The sequence below is a fragment of the Phytophthora sojae genome (assembly GCF_000149755.1).
Source record: "Phytophthora sojae unplaced genomic scaffold PHYSOscaffold_1, whole genome shotgun sequence".
Lineage (NCBI taxonomy): Eukaryota > Oomycota > Peronosporomycetes > Peronosporales > Peronosporaceae > Phytophthora > Phytophthora sojae.
The window spans coordinates 3,325,231-3,343,945 of NW_009258115.1; the positions used below are offsets into that span (position 1 = coordinate 3,325,231).

The 18,715-nt window shown below is 59.7% G+C and overlaps 8 protein-coding genes across 8 annotated transcripts; 4 read left to right on the forward strand and 4 right to left on the reverse strand.

Annotated features, from left to right (window-relative positions):
* Positions 1-254: 254 nt before the first annotated feature.
* On the reverse strand, positions 255-992 carry PHYSODRAFT_476895 (hypothetical protein; the record flags this gene model as incomplete). Its single annotated transcript, XM_009516444.1, has 1 exon — positions 255-992. One exon carries the CDS (start codon positions 990-992, stop codon positions 255-257), a length of 738 nt encoding a protein of 245 aa, XP_009514739.1.
* A 341-nt stretch (positions 993-1,333) lies between these two features.
* Positions 1,334-4,843, forward strand: PHYSODRAFT_284102 (hypothetical protein). Its single transcript, XM_009516445.1, has one exon. It carries the CDS (start codon positions 2,235-2,237, stop codon positions 3,648-3,650), a length of 1,416 nt encoding a protein of 471 aa, XP_009514740.1. The 5' UTR covers positions 1,334-2,234; the 3' UTR covers positions 3,651-4,843.
* A 17-nt stretch (positions 4,844-4,860) lies between these two features.
* Positions 4,861-6,119, reverse strand: PHYSODRAFT_474236 (hypothetical protein; the record flags this gene model as incomplete). The annotated part of the gene is made up of 5 exons (XM_009516446.1): positions 4,861-5,293; positions 5,371-5,510; positions 5,583-5,847; positions 5,917-5,971; positions 6,029-6,119. The coding sequence occupies 5 exons, from the start codon at positions 6,117-6,119 to the stop codon at positions 4,861-4,863; spliced, it is 984 nt and encodes a 327-aa protein (XP_009514741.1).
* Positions 6,120-7,124: 1,005 nt separating this feature from the next.
* On the forward strand, positions 7,125-8,840 carry PHYSODRAFT_321274 (hypothetical protein; the record flags this gene model as incomplete). Its single annotated transcript, XM_009516447.1, has 1 exon — positions 7,125-8,840. The coding sequence occupies one exon, from the start codon at positions 7,125-7,127 to the stop codon at positions 8,838-8,840; it is 1,716 nt and encodes a 571-aa protein (XP_009514742.1).
* A 257-nt stretch (positions 8,841-9,097) lies between these two features.
* PHYSODRAFT_475249 (hypothetical protein) lies at positions 9,098-10,885 on the forward strand (the record flags this gene model as incomplete). The annotated part of the gene is made up of 2 exons (XM_009516448.1): positions 9,098-9,192; positions 9,253-10,885. 2 exons carry the CDS (start codon positions 9,098-9,100, stop codon positions 10,883-10,885), a joined length of 1,728 nt encoding a protein of 575 aa, XP_009514743.1.
* Positions 10,886-10,971: 86 nt separating this feature from the next.
* Positions 10,972-11,802, reverse strand: PHYSODRAFT_471988 (hypothetical protein; the record flags this gene model as incomplete). Its single annotated transcript, XM_009516449.1, has 2 exons — positions 10,972-11,425; positions 11,468-11,802. The coding sequence occupies 2 exons, from the start codon at positions 11,800-11,802 to the stop codon at positions 10,972-10,974; spliced, it is 789 nt and encodes a 262-aa protein (XP_009514744.1).
* A 408-nt stretch (positions 11,803-12,210) lies between these two features.
* On the forward strand, positions 12,211-12,618 carry PHYSODRAFT_453462 (hypothetical protein; the record flags this gene model as incomplete). Its single annotated transcript, XM_009516450.1, has 1 exon — positions 12,211-12,618. A coding segment is annotated over one exon (408 nt), but the record flags the coding sequence as incomplete, so codon positions are not given.
* A 166-nt stretch (positions 12,619-12,784) lies between these two features.
* PHYSODRAFT_471354 (hypothetical protein) lies at positions 12,785-18,655 on the reverse strand (the record flags this gene model as incomplete). The annotated part of the gene is made up of 6 exons (XM_009516451.1): positions 12,785-12,928; positions 13,022-13,392; positions 13,486-14,061; positions 14,173-15,574; positions 15,644-18,239; positions 18,300-18,655. The coding sequence occupies 6 exons, from the start codon at positions 18,653-18,655 to the stop codon at positions 12,785-12,787; spliced, it is 5,445 nt and encodes a 1,814-aa protein (XP_009514746.1).
* Positions 18,656-18,715: the final 60 nt, after the last annotated feature.

An 18,715-nucleotide genomic window follows, 5' to 3' on the forward strand; every position in this document is an offset into this window, starting at 1 on the left:
GCCTAATGTTGAAATTGAACTGTATGGGCACTGCTCCGCACCTTCATAGAGTCCTCTGTGGGGTGTCGGGCGATTCGGCAAGTGAGACCAACCAGCAGACTCCTGCAGCGATGGTGACAATCGGTTTACGCCGAGCATGCCTCGGCGTAAACTGCTGCGGCGATGACTCGGTCCCTGTTCAACGTCAACCGCGGAGCGAGAGCTGCTGGCCAGGTTCAGGCTGTTCATTCATTAGGCGCTATCCAACTCACATCTTACTGCCGCCCAGCGATCTTGCCCACGACCGCGTACTTGCCCTCGAAGCGCTTGATCCAGTCGTCGAGCGTCTTGCGCTGCTCGGGCGTGATGTCGGCGATCGACGGGTTGGCCAGAGCCTCGTCCTCCAACGACATGCAGGCCAGCGCCTTGGACGCGTCTCGACCGGCGAACTGGCCGTACATGCCGTCGGGGCCGTAGAACTCGGCGCCGTTCATGGTCACGTCGTACAGCACGCCGTCGACGCCCACCAGGATGGTCTGGCGCGGATTGTCCACGCCGTTGAACGGCAGCAGCTCCGCGAGCGTGAGCCACAGGTTGGCGTCCACGAGCCGCCCCACGTTCGTGTACTTGTGCTCGTCGCTCTGGAACTTGGCCAGCCACGCGTCCAGCGCCTGGAACTGATCTGGAGTCAAGTCGCTCAGGTCCAGACGCGCCAACTCCTTCGCGTCGTCCCATTTGCCCAAGGCAAGCGCCCGCGTGACGTCTTTGCCCGCCAGCGCCGCGAATTTGCCCGACGGCCCGTACAGCTCTCGACTGGAGCTCACGTCGTACACCTCGCTCTTGACCGAGATGTACATGGGGTGCTTGCTGTCTGCACCGCCGTTGAAAGTGGCGAGCTGCTCGACAGTGAAGTGCTGGCGACTCGACGGCTCCTTCGTGGCGCTGCCCCGCCTGCCACCTGAAGTCGCCAGCGAGTTAGGCCCGGTCGGCGGCGTGCCCACTGCGTTGCCCATGGCCTGCGCTGCTTGGCGTGGATCGATCGGGCTGTTGGTTTCTGCGGCTCGCGGGCGAATGCGCGGCTGGATACGCGCAACACTAAACATAGCGAGCGAGCGATCGTGGGGCCAGGAAACCTCCTGCATTGCTCGCGTCGAGCACAACAAGCCGTGACGTTAGCAGGAACTTCAGCATCTCTCTCTTTAAGCATTTTGCGACGCTCGCCGGCGCCTTACGGACTGACGTTTACTGCCTTCTCTCTCTCTACTTGATGAGCTTGCCCACGACCGGGTACTTCTCCTTGAACTTGTCCTCCCACTTCTTGAGCGTCTCCTGCTGCTGCTCCGTGAGGCCCTCGAGCGTCGGGTTGTCCAGGTACTCGTCCAGGAAGGACATGCAGGCGAGCGAGCGCGAGCAGTCGCGGCCGGCGAACTGCTTGTAGCCTCCGTCGGGGCCGTAGTGGTTGAGGCCGTCCAGCGTCACGTCGTAGATGTTGCCGTTCAGGGCCACGTAGACGATCTTGCGCGGGTTGTCGACGCCGTTGAACTGCTTGAGCTCCTCGAGCGTCAGGTCCCGGCGGCGCAGCACGCGGCCCACGTTCGGGTAGCTGTTGTAGACGGAGAACTTGGTGACCCAGTCGTTGAGCGTCTCCTTGTCCATGAAGCTCAAGTCCGACAGGTCGTCGCTGTCCAGGTCCTCCTTCTCGAACGACATCTTGGCCAGCGCGCGGGACGCGTCGCGGCCGGCGAAGAGGTGGTAGCCCTCGCCCGGGCCGTAGAAGTCGCGCTTGCGGCTCACGTCGTACACCTTGTCCAGCACGGCGATGTAGATGGGCTGGCCGTCCTCCCCGTTGAAGGGCAGCAGCTCCTCGGGCGTGAAGAAGCGGCGCTTGATGGGCTTCTCGCGCTCGGCCTTGAGCGCCTCCTGCCGCGCCTTGGCCGCCTCGTACGCGCGCTGCTGGGCCGCGTCGGCGCGCGCGTTCAGGTACCTGACGGCCATCACGGCGGCCACCGCCACGCCTGCGCCCACGAACAGGTTGCTGTCGGCGTTGCTCAGGAACTGCAGCATCTTCTCTTCTTCTTGGACACGTGCGTGTTGAGCGCGCGACTGGCTTGAACTGCGAATGAGGTGGCCGGACATCACTTCATTTCATTGTCGAACACCGAGACGTTGGTGTAATCATTTCGATACATCAATACAGCTCCTCAGTATACTCTGACTTTACGCCGACTGGCCAGCAGTTCCATCCTTGGTCGAAGATGCTGCGCTCGTCCTGGCGGCTCGCAGCGGCCCGGCGCCGCTGTCTGTCGACTGCGGCGGCGCTTGCTCCTCCGCCTCCGCCTGCGACTGAACCGTGCGGCCGGCGCCTGCAGTTCGTGACGTCGGACAAGATCGACCGCCGCCTGCTGCGCGGCCTGACGGCAGCCGACGACGACGAGCGGCCCGTGAACCTCATCCAGGACGAGGAGGGCGCGCGCCGCGTGCTGGCCAAGATCCGCGAGCTGGGCCCGGGTCACTTCCACGCGTGCGACACGGAGGTGGCGCAGATCGACGTCAAGGCCGTGGGGCCCGTGGGCAACGGCGTCGTGACGTGCCTGTCGCTCTACAGCGGGCCGGACGTGGACTACGGCAACGGGCCGTACGTGTGGGTGGACAACCTGGACAGCGCCGAGGGCACGCTGCAGCTGTTCAAGGACTTCCTGGAGAGCCGCGAGTACCTCAAGGTCTGGCACAACTACAGCTTCGACCGGCACGTGCTGTACAACCACGGCATCAACGTGCAGGGCCTCGGCGGGGACACGATGCACATGGCCAGACTCTGGAACACGGCCAGGTTCCAGCACGGAGGCTACTCGCTGGAGGCGCTGACGGCCGACCTGCTGCTGCAGCGCAAGAAGCCCATGAAGGAGCTCTTCGGCATCCCCAAGCTCCGCAAGGACGGCTCCAAGGGCAAGGAGCGCATCATGCCCACGGTCGAGGAGCTGCAGCGCTTCCCCGAGTTCAGGAAGCGCTGGATCAGGTACAGCGTCTACGATGCAGAGAGCACCTGGTTCCTGCACCGCGTGCTGCAGCACAAGCTGGACCAGACCTTCTGGTTCGAGAACGCGCCCAAGACGAACGCTGCTGTTAACGCTGCTGCTGCTGCCGCTGCGGTGGACGAGGAGCCGCAGACTGGATCCATGTACGACTTCTATCGCCAATACATCATCCTGTTCGGCGAGTGTCTGACGGACATCGAGCGCAAGGGCATGCACGTGGACCTCGAGTATCTCGCGGGAGTCGAGAAGCAGGCACTGGAAGACCGCGCTCGTCTGGAGCGACTCGTGCTCAAGTGGGCGTCGCGCTACTGCGACGAGAGCGAGCGCATTAATTTATACAGCGCGGCGCAGAAGCAGCAGCTGCTGTTCGCGCCGTACTACGACGAGAAGAAGAAGAAGCAAGTGCTTCCTGCGGAGCGCGCGTTTGAAGTGGAGAACACGGAGGGCTTCATCGAAGAGGGCAAGCAAAAACCCAAGAAGAAGCGAAATATGACGATCCGTGGCCTGGGCATCCCGCCCACACACTTCACAGCTAGTGGACTCCCGGCCGCCAGCGCTGAAGTGCTCAAGGAGCTCGCAGGCAACGTAAGTATCTTGCTATGTTTGCCGACTGTAGAATTTGACACTGACCTTTGATTTCCACTGTCCATCCACAGCCTGAAGCAGATCCACCAAAGTACGGCCGAGCATACGACCATTTTAAGGACAAGGAGGAGGGTGCTGCCGCCTGTGTGGCGCTGAAGGCTCTGTTCGACATCAGCAGTATCAACACCATGCTCAACAACTTTATCCTGCCTCTGCAAGAGCTCGCCGACAGCAACAGTCGCGTGCACTGCTCGCTCAATCTCAACACAGACACGGGTCGCCTGTCATCACGGAAGCCGAACCTGCAGAATCAACCTGCTATGGGCAAAGATCGATACAAGATCCGCGACGCGTTCACGGCTCCTCCAGGCAAGAAACTCATCGTGGCCGATTACTCGCAGCTGGAGCTGCGCCTCATGGCGCACATCACACAGTGTAAGGCGATGATCGATGCATTCAAGGCTGGCGGTGATTTTCACTCGCGAACGGCTATGGGTATGTACCCGTACGTGGCGGAGGCAGTGGAAAAGGGTGAGGCGCTCCTCGAATGGGACCATTCCACCGGCGAGGAACCGCCAGCGCCGCTGCTCAAGGACAAGTTCGGCAACGAACGTAAGAACGCCAAGGTTCTCAACTTCTCCATCGCCTACGGCAAAACCGCCTTTGGTCTGTCGAAGGATTTCAATGTTTCGCGTAAGGAGGCTGCAGAAACGCTGGAGAAATGGTACGCGGACCGAGGAGAGGTGCGGCATTGGCAAAAGCAGGCTATCGAGACTGCGCGGAGGTTTGGCTATACGCGGACACTGCTCGGAAGGTATCGAAGGCTCCCCGACGCCATGCTGACGGACGACAGCATGGCGTCCAAGAAGGCCAAGGGCCACGCAGAACGCGCCGCCATCAACACTCCAATCCAAGGCGCCGCCGCCGACGTCGTGATGCAGGCCATGCTGCGTGTGCACCAGAACCCGAGGTTACGCGAGCTCGGCTGGGAGATGGTCTCCCAGATTCACGATGAAATTATTGTCGAGGGCCCCGAGGAGTCGGTGGATGAAGCGATGAAGCTCGTGGTGCACTTGATGGAGAACCCGTTCGAGAAGCCGCTGTCTGTGGCTCTGGAGGTCGATGCCAAGGTCGATGATTCTTGGTTTAAGGCAAAATAAATGCAATCTTTCTCGCTCAGCAATGCAATGATCAAGGCACAGGCTCGTTGTCCTTGTTTGGGTGGCAGGGCAGCGCTCAACATCGGGTATTGTGCCGCGTATTACGTCTTCTTCTTGCTTGGTCCGCTGAATGCACTCAGATCGACGAGCTCAGGGGCGAACAGGCCAGCCGAAGCGAAGCCCATGAACCAGGCAAACGGGCCAAGGAATGGAATCTGCTGCATGTAGCAGAAAACAAGCCCAAAGCCCAGTCGCGCGGCGTCACTTCCGCTCTGGTGCCAGTCCCGCTGTTCGGTGTGGCTGTCGTGCTCCTCGCTGTCGATCTCCATGTCTGTCAACAGGTCAGTGCTAACGTTGGGATCTCCGTTCTTAGCCGCCGACTTGAGGCGAGAGATAATGGGGTCGTACAGCTCGCGGATCATGGCGCGCGAGTCAAGCCACAGATGCACCAGCTGCAGCGCAACTTCGCGCGTTGCTGGCAGCACAAAGGCGATGAAGATCGGCACCAAGAACGCCGCCTCCATGTGCCGAATCCTATCGTCAGCAGCATCGAAGTGCAGTTAGTGAGTTAGCAGACCAGCTCTTCCAACTTGCAGGAACAACGCACGCACCTGTAGCCAAACTGGGCGATCGGAATCAATACACCCAGCAGGGGCTTGGCCACCAGCGCAACCAGACCGAAGCCAAGCTGGCGCAGCCCAAAGCGCCACAAGTGGCGGACGTACTCCCAGTCCCAGTAGATCGCTTTTTTCTATCAGCAGCAACAGTTGCAGCATCGATCAGCCTCCTCCCCTACCTGGTAGAGCGTCAATGTTGCTGTTACCTGTCGGATGGCCTGGGCGAGCGCCGCGTCGTGCGTTGCAAGCCCCGCAAAGAAGGCGTTCTCAAACATGTCGACGCTGAAGTAGCGGCACACGCCGACCAGCAAAAGCGGCACCGTCGAGGCGGCGGCGTAGCGGAAGGCGCCCACACTGGTGTCCACCGTCTCCTGGCTGAGGAACAGCATGCTGATCATCTCGACGGGGAACAGCAGCACGTGCAGCAAGACGGAGAGCACGGCGGACATGATCAGCAGCACCTTCATGCTCCTGCAGCATCATAACCATTAGACTGGGGGAACTATAAGACAAACCGCGACATCTCGTCACCTCTCTCACCTCCAGAACTCGTTGCGCACTTGGTCATCCGCCAGAGCTCGGAAAGAGCCACACGCTGCCAAGAGCGTCAGAAGACGCCTAGTCAAGGGAGAGCAGACGCAGAGCTACGCACCGGCGGCTATCGTGCCATACAGGAAGCGCTTGCTGCGAGCGACGAGCTGCGGAGGCGGCGGTCGAGCTTTTGGCGTCTTGAGTTCCGCCATTTTGGCTGATTGGCAAATGAGCAAATGAGCTGTTGATGGCGGATACTTTCGCGGATACTTTGAGACATTTACAGCCTCGACTCGAGAGCTGGGGTTGCTTGAGAGCTGCTTCCACGGAGGCCCTCGCCAAGATGTACCGCCGGCAACTCGAACAAGCTTCGTGCTTGCGTCGTCGTGCATCTTTCACAACAAAGAGACTATCCCTGGCCTCGAGTTCGATCCGAAAGCGCCGATAGTACAAGACCTGTGAAGTGCGCGGCGAGTGAGTTAGCGCGTAGCCTGAGATTTTGCTGCAGCACTGCTGCTGCCAGTACGTCCGACATGTTTCCGGGCTGAAGGCTTCGGGAAGATTAAGCTCAAGTTAGCGGTTGGCATGTTCGTCAAAGGAGCTCGGCACCGTTGAAGTTCTTCACATGTCGTTATTGCCGCTTGCAAATACTTTGCCCTCTAAAATAGACCTCTAAAATAGACCACGCCTGTTTCTAATATGAGTGGACACGAGATAGGCGAGGGCTGATTTAGCTTTATGCTTTGCTGGGGGCCGCTTTTAGGCCCAGAAACTCGGTTTGGCCCGTCTAGAATGGCATTTCTGCGTTTCCAAGTCGTAGAAAAGCGCCTTGGTCGAGAAAACAGAGCCCCAAGCTCGGATCTTAGACCGTACTGGCGAGATATATAAATCAGACCTAGGTCTTAATTAAGAGCTGGCTGGATTAAAATCGAGATTATTAACGAGATAATAAGCATGCGTTGGCCAAAATATCTGCAAACGGCAATAGTTGGTTCTCTACATTCCCTGGACTGGAGAGCCTTGTTTACAAATATCGAGTTTACGTTTCCAGGGGCTCACCGAGATGTCAGTTGTTCAGTTTCGGTCCGACTTCATCCACGATATCCGTCCGGCTGTCGGGGTCATAAGACCACTGCTGGTTCGGCAGCCGCACTCTCTTCTACATGTGAGCTGGTCATCCGCTGGCCGCGTCTTCCGCGGCATATATTCTTGTCGCCATGGCGGGCCCCTCTCCGCCGTCGGGCGGCGGGTCGCTTTCCGGCGTCACCGCGCCGCGGTTGCTGCCGCTGCTGCTGGGCGTGCTGGGTGGCACCGTTGCGTCGCTGGGGGTGGCGCTCGCGGGCGCGCGCTCCTCTGCGGTCGTGCGCTGGTTGCTGTGGCTTCCCGGGGACGTGCTGCTCGACGCTTTCGTGGGGCTCACGCCGCCGGTCGTGATGCTGCATGCAACGCGCACGGGCGCAAGCGAGGCCCGCGAGGCTCTCAAGCTTCAGTCGCAGTCCCGATGGCTGCGGCTCGCAGGGGCGACGCTCGCGGGCTTCGCGCTGTCCACGCTGCTGGCCAGCGTCTTGGGTGCACTATTGGCCTTGGCACTGCAGAGCATCGTACCAACTAGCGCCACGCTGGCGCAGGTCTGGCGGCTGCCGGCGGGCGCGGCTGTGGCTTTCGTGTGTCCCCGCGCCGTGGCCAACGGCTCCGTAGCACTCCAAAGTGACGGGACTCTCGCGTGCTCGGAGAATGCGACCGCGTTCGAGCTCGACGACGTGGCCAAGACGTTCTTGATGAACCCCATGACGCAGGCGTCGACTGTGGGCGAGCAGGTGATCAAGGTGGCCGAGAGCGTCCTCCCGCAGAATGTAGCGGGCGCCTTCGTTGACGGACAAGTGGTGGGTCTCGTGGCCGGAGGACTTGCGCTCGGAGCGGCGCTGGTATGTTTCGCCGGATCAGAGCGCGGACAAGATGGAGGCAGCTACGATGAACAAGGAGAGCAGCAGGAGAAGGAGGAATTCGTGCTGCTGCAACTGGTTGCTCACGCGGAAGCAGCGCTGTGTCGCCTGCTGAATGTTCTGCTGAGGTACCTGCCCATGATTGCGCCCTTCATGATGAGCAGCGTACTGTTGGCGTCGTCTGTGTCTTCTGCTTCGATGAGTGTCATGGACGTGGGGTCTGCCATGGCGACTGCCTTAGCGCTCATGGCTGTGCTGCTGCTTGCGCTGGTGATCGACGTCGTGGTGATGCTGCTTCTGGCCACACTCTTCACCCGCTCCAACCCGTTCGCGTTCCTCGAGCACCTTTTACCAGCGCAGTTGTTGGCAATAAGCTCGGCGTCTCCGCTCGTTGCGCTCCCAACCACCGTCTCTTCCGTCGTAGCGAGCAAGCGTGTGTCGCCTCCGCTGGCCTTCATCGTGTGCTCCGTGGGCACAGTGCTCAATCAGACCGGCACTGCACTCTACCTATCGGTGAGTACGCTGTTTGTGCTAAGCGCTTCTACGTCGGCCATGGACAGCGTCGAGCTGGCCGCGTCACAGTCTGCAGGCACATTTACAGCCATGATGTTCACCAACGCCTTGATCTCCAGCATCGTGTCTCCGATGCCGATGGGAAGCAAGACCGCCGCGCTCGCAACGGCGCTAGGACCTGTCTACGGAGTTCCGACGGGCCCTCGTGCCGTATTGCTGGCCGTCCTCGCGGCGATGGAATGGCTCACAGACCCGTTCGTGTCCTGTGTGAACGTCACGAACAACGCGTTGATATCGCTGGTAGTAGCACATTACTTCGAGGCTCAACCGACAGCAGAACCAGAGGCTGTACCAGAAATCGACGATTGCGTCGATGAGCATGATGAATATCGAGCTCATACGCAGCAGCAGCCACCGATGCCCGATCTGCGCCAGCAGCGAGTACTCGGGATGATCCACAGCGAAAATTGGGTATAGAAGTAGAGTGTATGTATGTATGTGCGTGCTGTCAGGTGTCTAGATCGTGCCTTGAAAGTGAATATTGAAGTGAGATTGTGAAGGTGTCCACCGCGCGTGTTTGGAGCTCGTGAAAATAGCAGTCGGCAGGGGTTTCGAGCATTTCTAGTGAACCGGAAACAGCCACACACTGCCGTGTCATTTCTGCTCCGAGCAACGAGGTTTTGCCGTCCGAGGCTGCAACCATTGGCGACTACGTTGTCCAGCCGTCTCAAGTGATGGATTGGCAGTTCGACGGGTCCCTGGAGTCAAAACACGAGGAGCGTCCGACGACGGCGGCACTTCGAGCGGCGGCAGCTGGAATTCCGGCCGAGTCGATTGAGACCGCGACAACCAGCTCAATGGACGATGTCGGAGGCTTCCCGTTTGATAGCGCTGGCCGTGACCCGTTGACGATGACCATGAGTCCGGCGGCCGCTGCTCCGTTTCGAGACCCCACGGCCACTTTCCACAACCTTAAAGACGTTCCGTGGCCTGGGGCAGCGACACAGGCACAAACAATGCCGAACCAACAGGACGATATGCTCGTGGACCTGTACTACAAGACGCCGAGTCTCTGGATGACAGCCATGGCAGGGGCCATTGGAATCGCGGTGGGCGCCATGCTCAACCACTACCCAGTCAGCGCAGATGCTCAGATCTGGATTGGATTTCTCGGCTCTCTGCTGACCCGCGCGCTCCAGTGCCTCACACTGCCGCTTATCTTCACTAGCGTCACGATCTGCTTCTCCAACTTGGTGGTCTCCGATAAGACTCGCCCCGTCATGATGCGTCTGGCCATTTATTTCGTCCTCGCAGCGTTGATTTCGAGCTGCGTCGCCGTCGCAGTCGTCTTTTGCTTCTCCGGTTCGTTCCAAGTGATGGCCGATCAGCCAACAGCGACGACCAGCTTCCAGTTCATCCTGCGGTGCCCCAACGGCAAGTTTTTCTCTCGGATAGAAGAGTGTGGAGCCCAGTCAATGCTCGACGGCCAAGTACTCACAGCCTCAAATGTCACGGGGCTCCCGGACGACCTCCAGACGTTCCTTGCTGCTGCGAGTGGAGTGTTCCCCGATACTCAGAGCTTGGTCTCGCAGATTGTGCTCTTCTTCAGCTATTTCTTCACGGAGAATATTACAGAGGCTTTTGTGTCGGTGCAGTTCCTGGGCGTGACAATTTTCAGCATGATGATCGGAGCGACTATCATGAAGGTGTACGACCCTGCCAGCGGAGAGCTGAACCACGTGCTGGTGCTCATCCGCCAGGTCCACATTGTGCTCGAGATGATCATCAACTGGCTGGTGCCCTACATTCCTCTCGGGACGATGTCCATGATGACCTACTCGATCATGACTGGCGATATCTCGCGCCAGGCGCTGAACGACTCGCTCTACTTCACCCTGACAATGGTGGTGGCACTACTCGCCAACTTCTTCTTAGTGGCCTGCGTGCTGTACGTGGTCCTTGTCCGGCGTAACCCGCTCAAGTTCACGTGGTTTCTCATGCCGGGTATCATTTTTATGCTGGCCACGGGGGACTACTTGGCCACGATCCCCGTCCTCATCCGCAGCCTGGAGAAGTCCCAACAGGTCTCGCGCACGATGGCGCAGTTCACCATTTGTCTCGGTATGTGCTTGTGTCTCTGCGGAACGGCAGTCTTCTTCGTCACGGCGCCGATCTTTATGGCGTATACCAGCGGCCAGGGAGACATGGTCACCGCAGGCCGCGTCATTGGCCTAGTGGCCATTGCAACTGTGAGTTCCATCGGAACTCCGCTCGTACCAGGCTCCGTGCTCACCTTCACGTGCACAATTTGGCGAACACTGTTCACGAACCAAGTGCCGGGCTCGTTCGTGTATGTGGCCGCGATGGAGTGGGTAATGTTTCGCCTTCGTCGGACGTACAACATCATCGTGGCCGCCTTCATTGCCCGGATTATCGCTGAGCAACTGGACGAGACAGTGGAGGACGAGGAGGATCGCGCGTATCTAGACCAGCAGCTCGGCATGACACGAAGTGTTCAATGAGATGATCTATTCAATCAAAGAAACATTTTTCTGCCTAGAGAACCAACATTTATTTTGCTGTCCTATGCTCAGTGCGACTTGGACATTCAGAGCTCTTTATCACGCGGTGTTTTGTGTCCAAGCGCTTGCAGTTGTTTAGCGATTGCCACGGCGTAAATAGTGAACGAGGCGAGCATCGAGGTGAGCACCTGTGGTTGTGTGAGATCAACGGTAGCATTCCTGGCCACGCCCAGTGCGAACAAATTGTTGATCATGTGCAGCACGACACACTCGACAAGGGATCCGGACGCCGCAAGCTCCAGCGCCAGGAAGAGCCCCACCAGCAACGCCCAAGCCACTTGAAACACCAAATAACTCGCTGAGAGCTGCGCGCCGAGGTGCCGCGCGTTGGCCAAGTGGATGACAGCAAACAAGATGCTGGAGATCGAGGCGCCCCACTTGACACTCTGCAGTCGATTGATAGCCACGAGCGCGAAGACCCCCCGGAAGAACAACTCCTCTTTCATGGGCGCGAGCAGCAGGTTCGTGAGCATCTCCGCCCTGCCAGTTCGATGCATTGCCGCCGTAAAAGTCTCCCAGGACCACGTCATTTGACCTTCTTCACTCGGTGGCTGCCAGCTCAACACCGCCACCGCCGCCGCAGAGTGGAGCAGTACCGACGCGGCGCACGCCCTCCCTTCTCGGCCTCCAAAGCCTGTGAGTCTCCGCACTAGGTCGCGCTTGGGGACGTGGAAGAACCAGCTCATGAACGCCACGAGGCCCCAGCCAAACGTCGCAGCCTCGCAAAGCTGGACGACGACGTGGACGCCTTCATACGTGCCAACTACAGACAGCAGGAGGCCGCGCACCAGCGCCCCGGCGACGGAGCTGGTCAGCAGCAGCAGGAACGCAACGCCGCTGACCAGCGCCAACTCCATGACCAGCAGGACCCAGCGGATGGCGAGCGGCAGCTCGACCGGCGTCCGAGTCTTCTCGGGCTCTGCGGCATCCGGCTCCAGCGCTGTCAAGGCCGCCAGGACGCCGTTGGGCTCGGGGGAGAGCCACGCCCACGCCTCCAGCATCCTGCAAGCCCCGTTCTGTGTACCAAATAGGACAGCTGTCCACAAGTGTCCCCTGACGTCCTCCACCGTCTTTCAAGTGAGACCGTCGTTTCAGCCAATCACGGCCATAATTGCACAGACCACCAAAGGACTAAAATGATGCGGAGGGTCTGCGCCGTCGCCGGCCTGCGCACACGTTGCCAGCAGCTCCGCCGCCTCACTGGAGCGCGCGCGTTGCAGCAGAGCGACTCAACATCGTCTTCTTCCTCTTCCTCCTCCTCAATCCCCAGCGTGCTCGCCTACGCTGACGGCGCATCCCGCGGGAATCCGGGTCGCAGCGGTTGCGGGGCGCTGCTGGTGGACCCGTCGACGGGCCGCGTGCTGGCCACAGGCGCCAAGTACGTGGGTGACCGCGAGACCAACAACGCGGCCGAGTACCACGGCCTGCTGCTGGCCTTGGAGCTGGCGCAGCGGCACGAGGCCGCCCACGTGCACGTGCTCATGGACTCGCAGCTCATCGTGCGGCAGATGCAGGGCCAGTACCGCGTCAAGGCCGCCAACCTGCGGAGGCTGCACCAGCAGTGCAAGGAGCTGAGCGCGGAGCTGCCGCACGTGACGTTCTCACACGTGCCCCGGGAGGACAACGCGGCCGCGGACCGACTCGCCAACGAAGCCATCGACGAGTACGACGCCACCGTCCGCCACGGCGAGCCATAACCAGACCTTCTGTACTCTTACGCTCTTCGATACCTGCCAGCACGACAGAGAACCAGCGCGCAGCTTCGTTCAAGCCTCAAAACGGGAACGAAGAAGATATTACCAGCAATGCACTTTTGGACTTGAGTAGACTGTACCCCGATCAATTGAGACCGTCGTATGCTGTGAGGCCGTTCTCGTTGAGGATATCGTCGCGCGCGCCACCCTTGTCGGGGTCCAGGAGCCACGCGCCCAAGTCGAAGAAGCTGTACGCCATGGCGTAGTGGCCCGCGGTGTGGCCGTGGCTCTGCGAGAAGAGAAGGAAACACAACGGAGAGAGTTAGCGGACTTTTGGACACCTCGAACAGGAGAAGAGAGAGACAAGCACACTCAGACGTACGTTCTGGTGGTCCGGGTTGGCGCCCTTGGACAGCAGCAGCTGCGCCACTTTGAGGTGGTTGTTCTGCGTGGCGAGCAGCAGTGGTGAGTTGCCGTTGTCATCGCCCTTGTTGATGTGGAAGACGCTCTTCTCCAGTTGGTCGTTGTAGATGGTGCCAGTGCCCGGTGTGAACTGCGTTTTGACCGTCAGCGGGTCGAATTTGCGTTCGGGGACGTCCTGCAGAGCCTCGCGGATCTGCTTCACCTTGCCGTGCCGGACCAAGCTGCAGAACTCGCTGAACGAGACGACGACTCGCCCTCCGCCGCCTGCAACTGGAGCTTCATTTAGGCTTTGAGGCGGGCCAACGGAGGATGCTGGAACCGGGTTGGAGGCTGCGCTGAGTGGACTGACTGTGCTTGCTGCTGGTGCCAACGGTCTCATGGGACTGCTGCTGGGCATTGGAGCCGCATCAGAGGCTGGTGGACCCGAAGTGATGCCGCCGATGCTGTCGCCGTAGAGCTGCCGCATTTGGTTGCGCTCTCGGACGCGCATCTCCTCCACCGTTGTCAGCACCTTTTTGCGGTGCAGGCGGTGCTCCATGCCCAGCGTGTTGCGAAGGTCGTCGTCCGTGAGATGCAGCAGCAAAGCTCCGTCCACGGTGGCATCAGCGAACGCGCGTTTGTACTGCGCTAACGCCAGAGTGTCAAGCCACCGACCGACATCACTCACGCTCCAGGCTGCCACCTGCAACGGCTGCTGTCCTGGGAATCCTCCGGGCGGGATACTGGGCTGGAAGCCGGCGGGGCTCATAGCTGCAAGCGCACCGACTGAAGCAGCAGCTTTTGACGGCGTCTCGGCCGCCGAGTTCTCGGGCCAGCGATGCTGGGACACAGCCGCAGCGCTATCAAGCGTGAGGTGGTGCGCGCCGATCTTGCGCATGGCGCGGACCATGTTCATGCTGCTGAAGTAGGTCATGGACATGGACATGAAGCCGAACTTCATCATGGTCTCCGTGGACTCCATAAGCGACGCGGCCTCTTGGCGCTGCTGCTGTGAAAAGCCTTGTTGGGCCGCGGCCGCGGCTCGTCCTCCAGTCGCCCCACTTGAGCGCGACGGGAATCCACTTCCAGGGCCCAAGGCACTCGATGTAGGGCTCAGCGTGGTTGGGCCACCGGCTACGGGGCTACTCGCGAAGACGCTACCGGGTGCTGGTGACATGGCGCTTGGCATCCCTGCCCCCGAGCCGGTAAGAACAGACCCGGGAGGAATCAAGTCCAGTGCGAGCTGAGTCCGCGTCTCCTGCTTGTCGCGAATCCGAGCGAGCTCCTTCTGTTGTTCTTCGAGCAGTAGCACCAGCTTCCGCTCCAACGCCTTGAGCTCTTCCTCCTTGCGCAGTCTCTCCTGGTCCACGCGCGCGAGAGACTCCTCCAGAGTTCCAAGCTTCTCTCGTCGTTGGGCGATCTGCGCGAGCATCTGCGAGAACTCGCGGTCGAGTCGCATTTTCTGCTCGCGTAGTGCCCACTTGGCAGTCTCATCAAGCGTACGGTTGGCGCCCCCAGGCGCGTTGTTGTCGGTCTCAGCCTTCCCCAGAGCAAGCAGCTCGGCCTCAAGCAACCGGATGCCCTCGTCGAACTCGCAGATCTCCTTGACAAGCTTCTCGGCCTGGGCCTCGACGTCGCTCTTCTCTCGAGCGAGCAGCGCTACGTCGCTCTGCAGCTTGGTGCCGTACAACTTGTACTCGAGCAGCAGCTGCTTGCCAAAGGTTAGTCCTTGCGATTGCGTCTTGGAGAAGAGGAACTTTTCGCGCTCTCGGTCAAAGCGGCGACGCCCAAGCAGTCCTCGAAACACGCGCTGGATGCTCATCGCTGCGTTCCGCTGCAGTCGCTGCCTGAACAACTTCCTGCACGCCACGTACCTCCGCATCAACTGCTGGATGCGCACGGCCGCTTGGTGGATCTGTTGCCGTCTACGCATTACTTGGCGTCTCGCGAGCCAACCCCGCGCTACTCGCTGGATGTCCAGAGCCGACAGGTACTCGAGCATGCGTTGTTTGTACGAGGTCCGGCCCATCTTGCCGCGCCAGTGACGCTGGAGCAGCCGGACAGCCCAATCTTCACGCTTGATACCTTTGTAGCGCTTTCGAGCCACTCGAGCCCGCCAGAGACGCTGAAGGTTGATCGCACACTGCTCACGATACAGACGTTGGGTCAGCGTGCGAGCGTAAAAGGCTCGAAAGGCTCGTTGGATGACACGCGCCATCGCGGCCATCCGCTGCAGCCGCTTCTGGTTGCGTCGCACTCGCCAACCCATGTACTCCTTGACTTCAGGCAGCAGCGGATAAATTTTACTACCAGCACCAGGCTGGTACACGACGTTGGCGCTGATGCGCTCAAACGCTGGAGTGGTGGGGTCCCAAGTCGTGAGGGCGATGAGCTTGAACTGCTTTGGGGCTGCCTGAGGGTTCCCAGAGATGGCCGATGGCGCTGCTTGAGCTTTACCAACTCCAGACGCCTCTCCTGCAGCCTGCTCAACGAGTTGCTGCTGATGAAGACGCCATTGCGCGCCGTCCAGCGGCTTCTGATGACTCGACTGCGGTCTAGCGGTCGCGCCGCCGTTGGCATAAGTGGGGACAACGTCCTTGACGGTCGTCAGCACGCGGTCAATGAAGGCGTCCTCGAAGTTTCGCTGCGGTTTGGCTTTGATCTTCTTGCCCTGGTTGTCGGAAGGTGCGCGTTGCGGTTGTTCGTCTTCACACCTCGATTTGTACTTCGTGGGCGACACTTCTTGCAGCTTCCGACTTGTTCCGTGGGGTACATCGTTATGCTCATGGAAGCCGGTGACGAGTTGTTCAAGCAGCACGAGAACGTCTTGCTTGCACTCCTGCAGAGCCTCATGGCCCCCTGGGAGCCAAATGACACAGCTCGGGCGTTTACTCCGCCCTGCTGAGTGTCGCTGCTGCGCAGACTTAACCCGTCGATATCGCAGCACTTTGCCAACTGAGTCGACAAGCTCCAGGTTCGCCAGCGCCAGGATTGTCTCTGCGTGACCTCCGGCGTCTACCAGCGCATTCTGCGCCGAACAAACGGAAACCAACGGAATTCGTAGACGCTTGAGGTCCGTTCGGAGGTCGTGGTGCGCCAGCGCACCAAGCGTGAGTGCCTGTCGACCTTCGAGAGTGATGGGGTTCAGTACTGCTGTGTACAGATTGAGCGCCAGTGGCGTCGATACCCTCGCAAGGTACGGCGCTGAGAAGAGGAAGCGAGCATGGAAGTACACGGGGAGATCTGGCCGGGATTCAGGAGTACAGGCCAGCACTTTGGCGCTGTCGTGCAAGAACTGAGCTAGCTGGGCGTCCACGTGAGCGAAGCTATTCAGGAGCACAAGTGAGCGGGTGTTGATGTCTCGCGGCTGAGCCGAGCAGCAGAAACTCATGGCGATGTTCCCACCGTTGCCAATCCCGACGAGATGGTAGGGTTTGTCTCGCAACAGTCGTTCGCCTCCCGAAGCTCCAGTCACGTGACCGAGCAGCGCCGCCAAGCATGTTACGTGAAAAGTATTATGGAGTAGAGTACCTCTCCGCCACGCAGTGTAAGCCTGGCCTGGGTAATTCCACAGCAACACCTGCACACGACCGCGGTAGCGTGCTACTAGTGGCTGAAGTAAAATCTGCAAGCGCTCCCACGTGTCAAAGAGGTCATGGACAATGACGAGGTTGAAGAACGCTTCGCTCGAGTCTGTGTGCTCGGTGGCATTATCCACAGCACTCGTTCGAGCACCGCCCATAACGCAAAATGGAATGGCAGTCTCGGCGTCCATCTGGAAAACCCCGTGGACGTAGTCGTCGCGCGCATCCATTTCGCCAAGACCTGGCATGGCCAGCGAGTGTGACGCCTCAAGTCGACGTCGACGCCTGCGGTGCCGCACCTGTTGTTCGTGCTTGGATTTCGTGAGTGCTATCATGGCTTCGTCTCCTTGTTGCTGCTTTGGGGACGACGACGGTCTCTCGCGAGACGACATGGACTTCCTGGCGCGGAATGCTGCCTGCAAAGTGTGGTGGAGTGACTCACTGGTGACCGGTTTTCCGATGCAGCCATCCATCCCGCTATCCTTGTAAAGCTGCAAGTCATCGGGTGCTGTTTGCGAGGTGACGCAGAGGATAGTAGTGAGGATCATGGAGTTGTTCTTGAGTCTGCGCTTGAGCTGCGACTGCCGCAGCAATCGAGCAAACTCCAGCCCCGTCATGTCACTCCCAGCCAGCTTGCGCTCGATTAAAATCACGTCGTAGTCGAAGTCCTGTGCCGCTCGAAGCGCCTGGCGACCGTCCGTCATGCTCTCGGTCTCGAGCTGAAAAGTTGGCGAAGATAAACTGCGGAGCATTTGGTGTAGCTCGTCAAGCACTGCCGTGTCCGGTGAAACTAGCAAAACAGTCGCTGGACCTGATACGTTGCCAGCTCGCACGGAGCCTTTTGGTGTCGCATCCCCTTTAAAGAGTTGACCTGCCTCCAGTTGTGGTGCTTCGATGCGCTTGGTCACGCCACGCAGATAGTTATCCATTCCTACAAACGTGTCGTTGTTGCGGAGTAGTTGCGCTTGTTGCTGGTTTGTCATTGCTGCCACTTTTGGAATCTTCGACGAGCTAGCGTTCGTCTCAGGGGCTTGAAGAGAGGGCATGCTGACGGCGTGATTATCGCTGTTGTCGCCTTTGGATGCGTCGCTGTAGCTTCGAGCACTCGAGTTGCTGCTGGGTAAAACAGGTAAAGAAGAGGTTGCATTGACCCCTTCTTCATCGATGGCATCCGTGATGGTTGATTCCGCAGCTTCGAGCGAAGTTTTCTTCTGCTTGGAGGTGCCGTGGTGCTTGCGTAGAAGAATGGCCTCTTTCTCCCGGACTTCCTGCGCTACTCGCCCCTCCCACTTGTCTTCAATGGAAGCTCTCTGGCGACTCAGTTGTTGCTCCTTTCGTTTCAACTGGATCTGCTTCTGCTGGCCAAGTGCATGCGCATCTTCGGGAAGCGCCCCGGCAGCCATCTGCCGTGCAAGATCCAGCAGTGCATACACAGCGTAGCAGTCGGCGCAAACGCGTACCTGGCGGTAGTAATTGGACACTCCGTCCATTTCTCCATACACGCGCGATCGTGAGTTCTCTCTCAGCTCCTGCGACAGAGTGCTGTCAAGTAGATGGGACTGCCGTCGAGCTTTAGTCGGGGAGGTTGACGGACCAGCGGTGGGCCGCACGTGACTTGCAGCTTGCATCGCCTTCTGCAGGTGTTCTCGGTTGCCTCTGCCCAGTGCAATGGACTTGTAGGTGATGACACGCAGCTCTCCTTCCCCAAGAGGCCTCCCGTCGATGCTCTTGCCTGCTGACTGCGCAACTTCCATGGCCGCCAACAACCGACTGAGGTTGGCGTCGCCCAACGCCCGCAGCTCCTCCTTGGTGAAGAGCAGCGACAACGCGGAGGCGGCCGAAGCCTGCGGTGGTGCCGCCGCCACCCGCCTCCCTCTTGCGTGGGCATGGAGGGAGTTCACTGAGGCGTCTGCCAGGCTCAGCTGCAAGGCGAAGCCGCAGAAGTCCCCGCTGCATTTGAATGGCGTCGGGAAGGAGCGGCCGCGCGTCGAGGAAGCGTCCGCCTTGATGGCCAGCACTGGAGGCGGCATGGCCAGCTAAACACACACACGCCACGCGCTCGACGAAGAGGTTGAAGCTGGTTGAAGCTG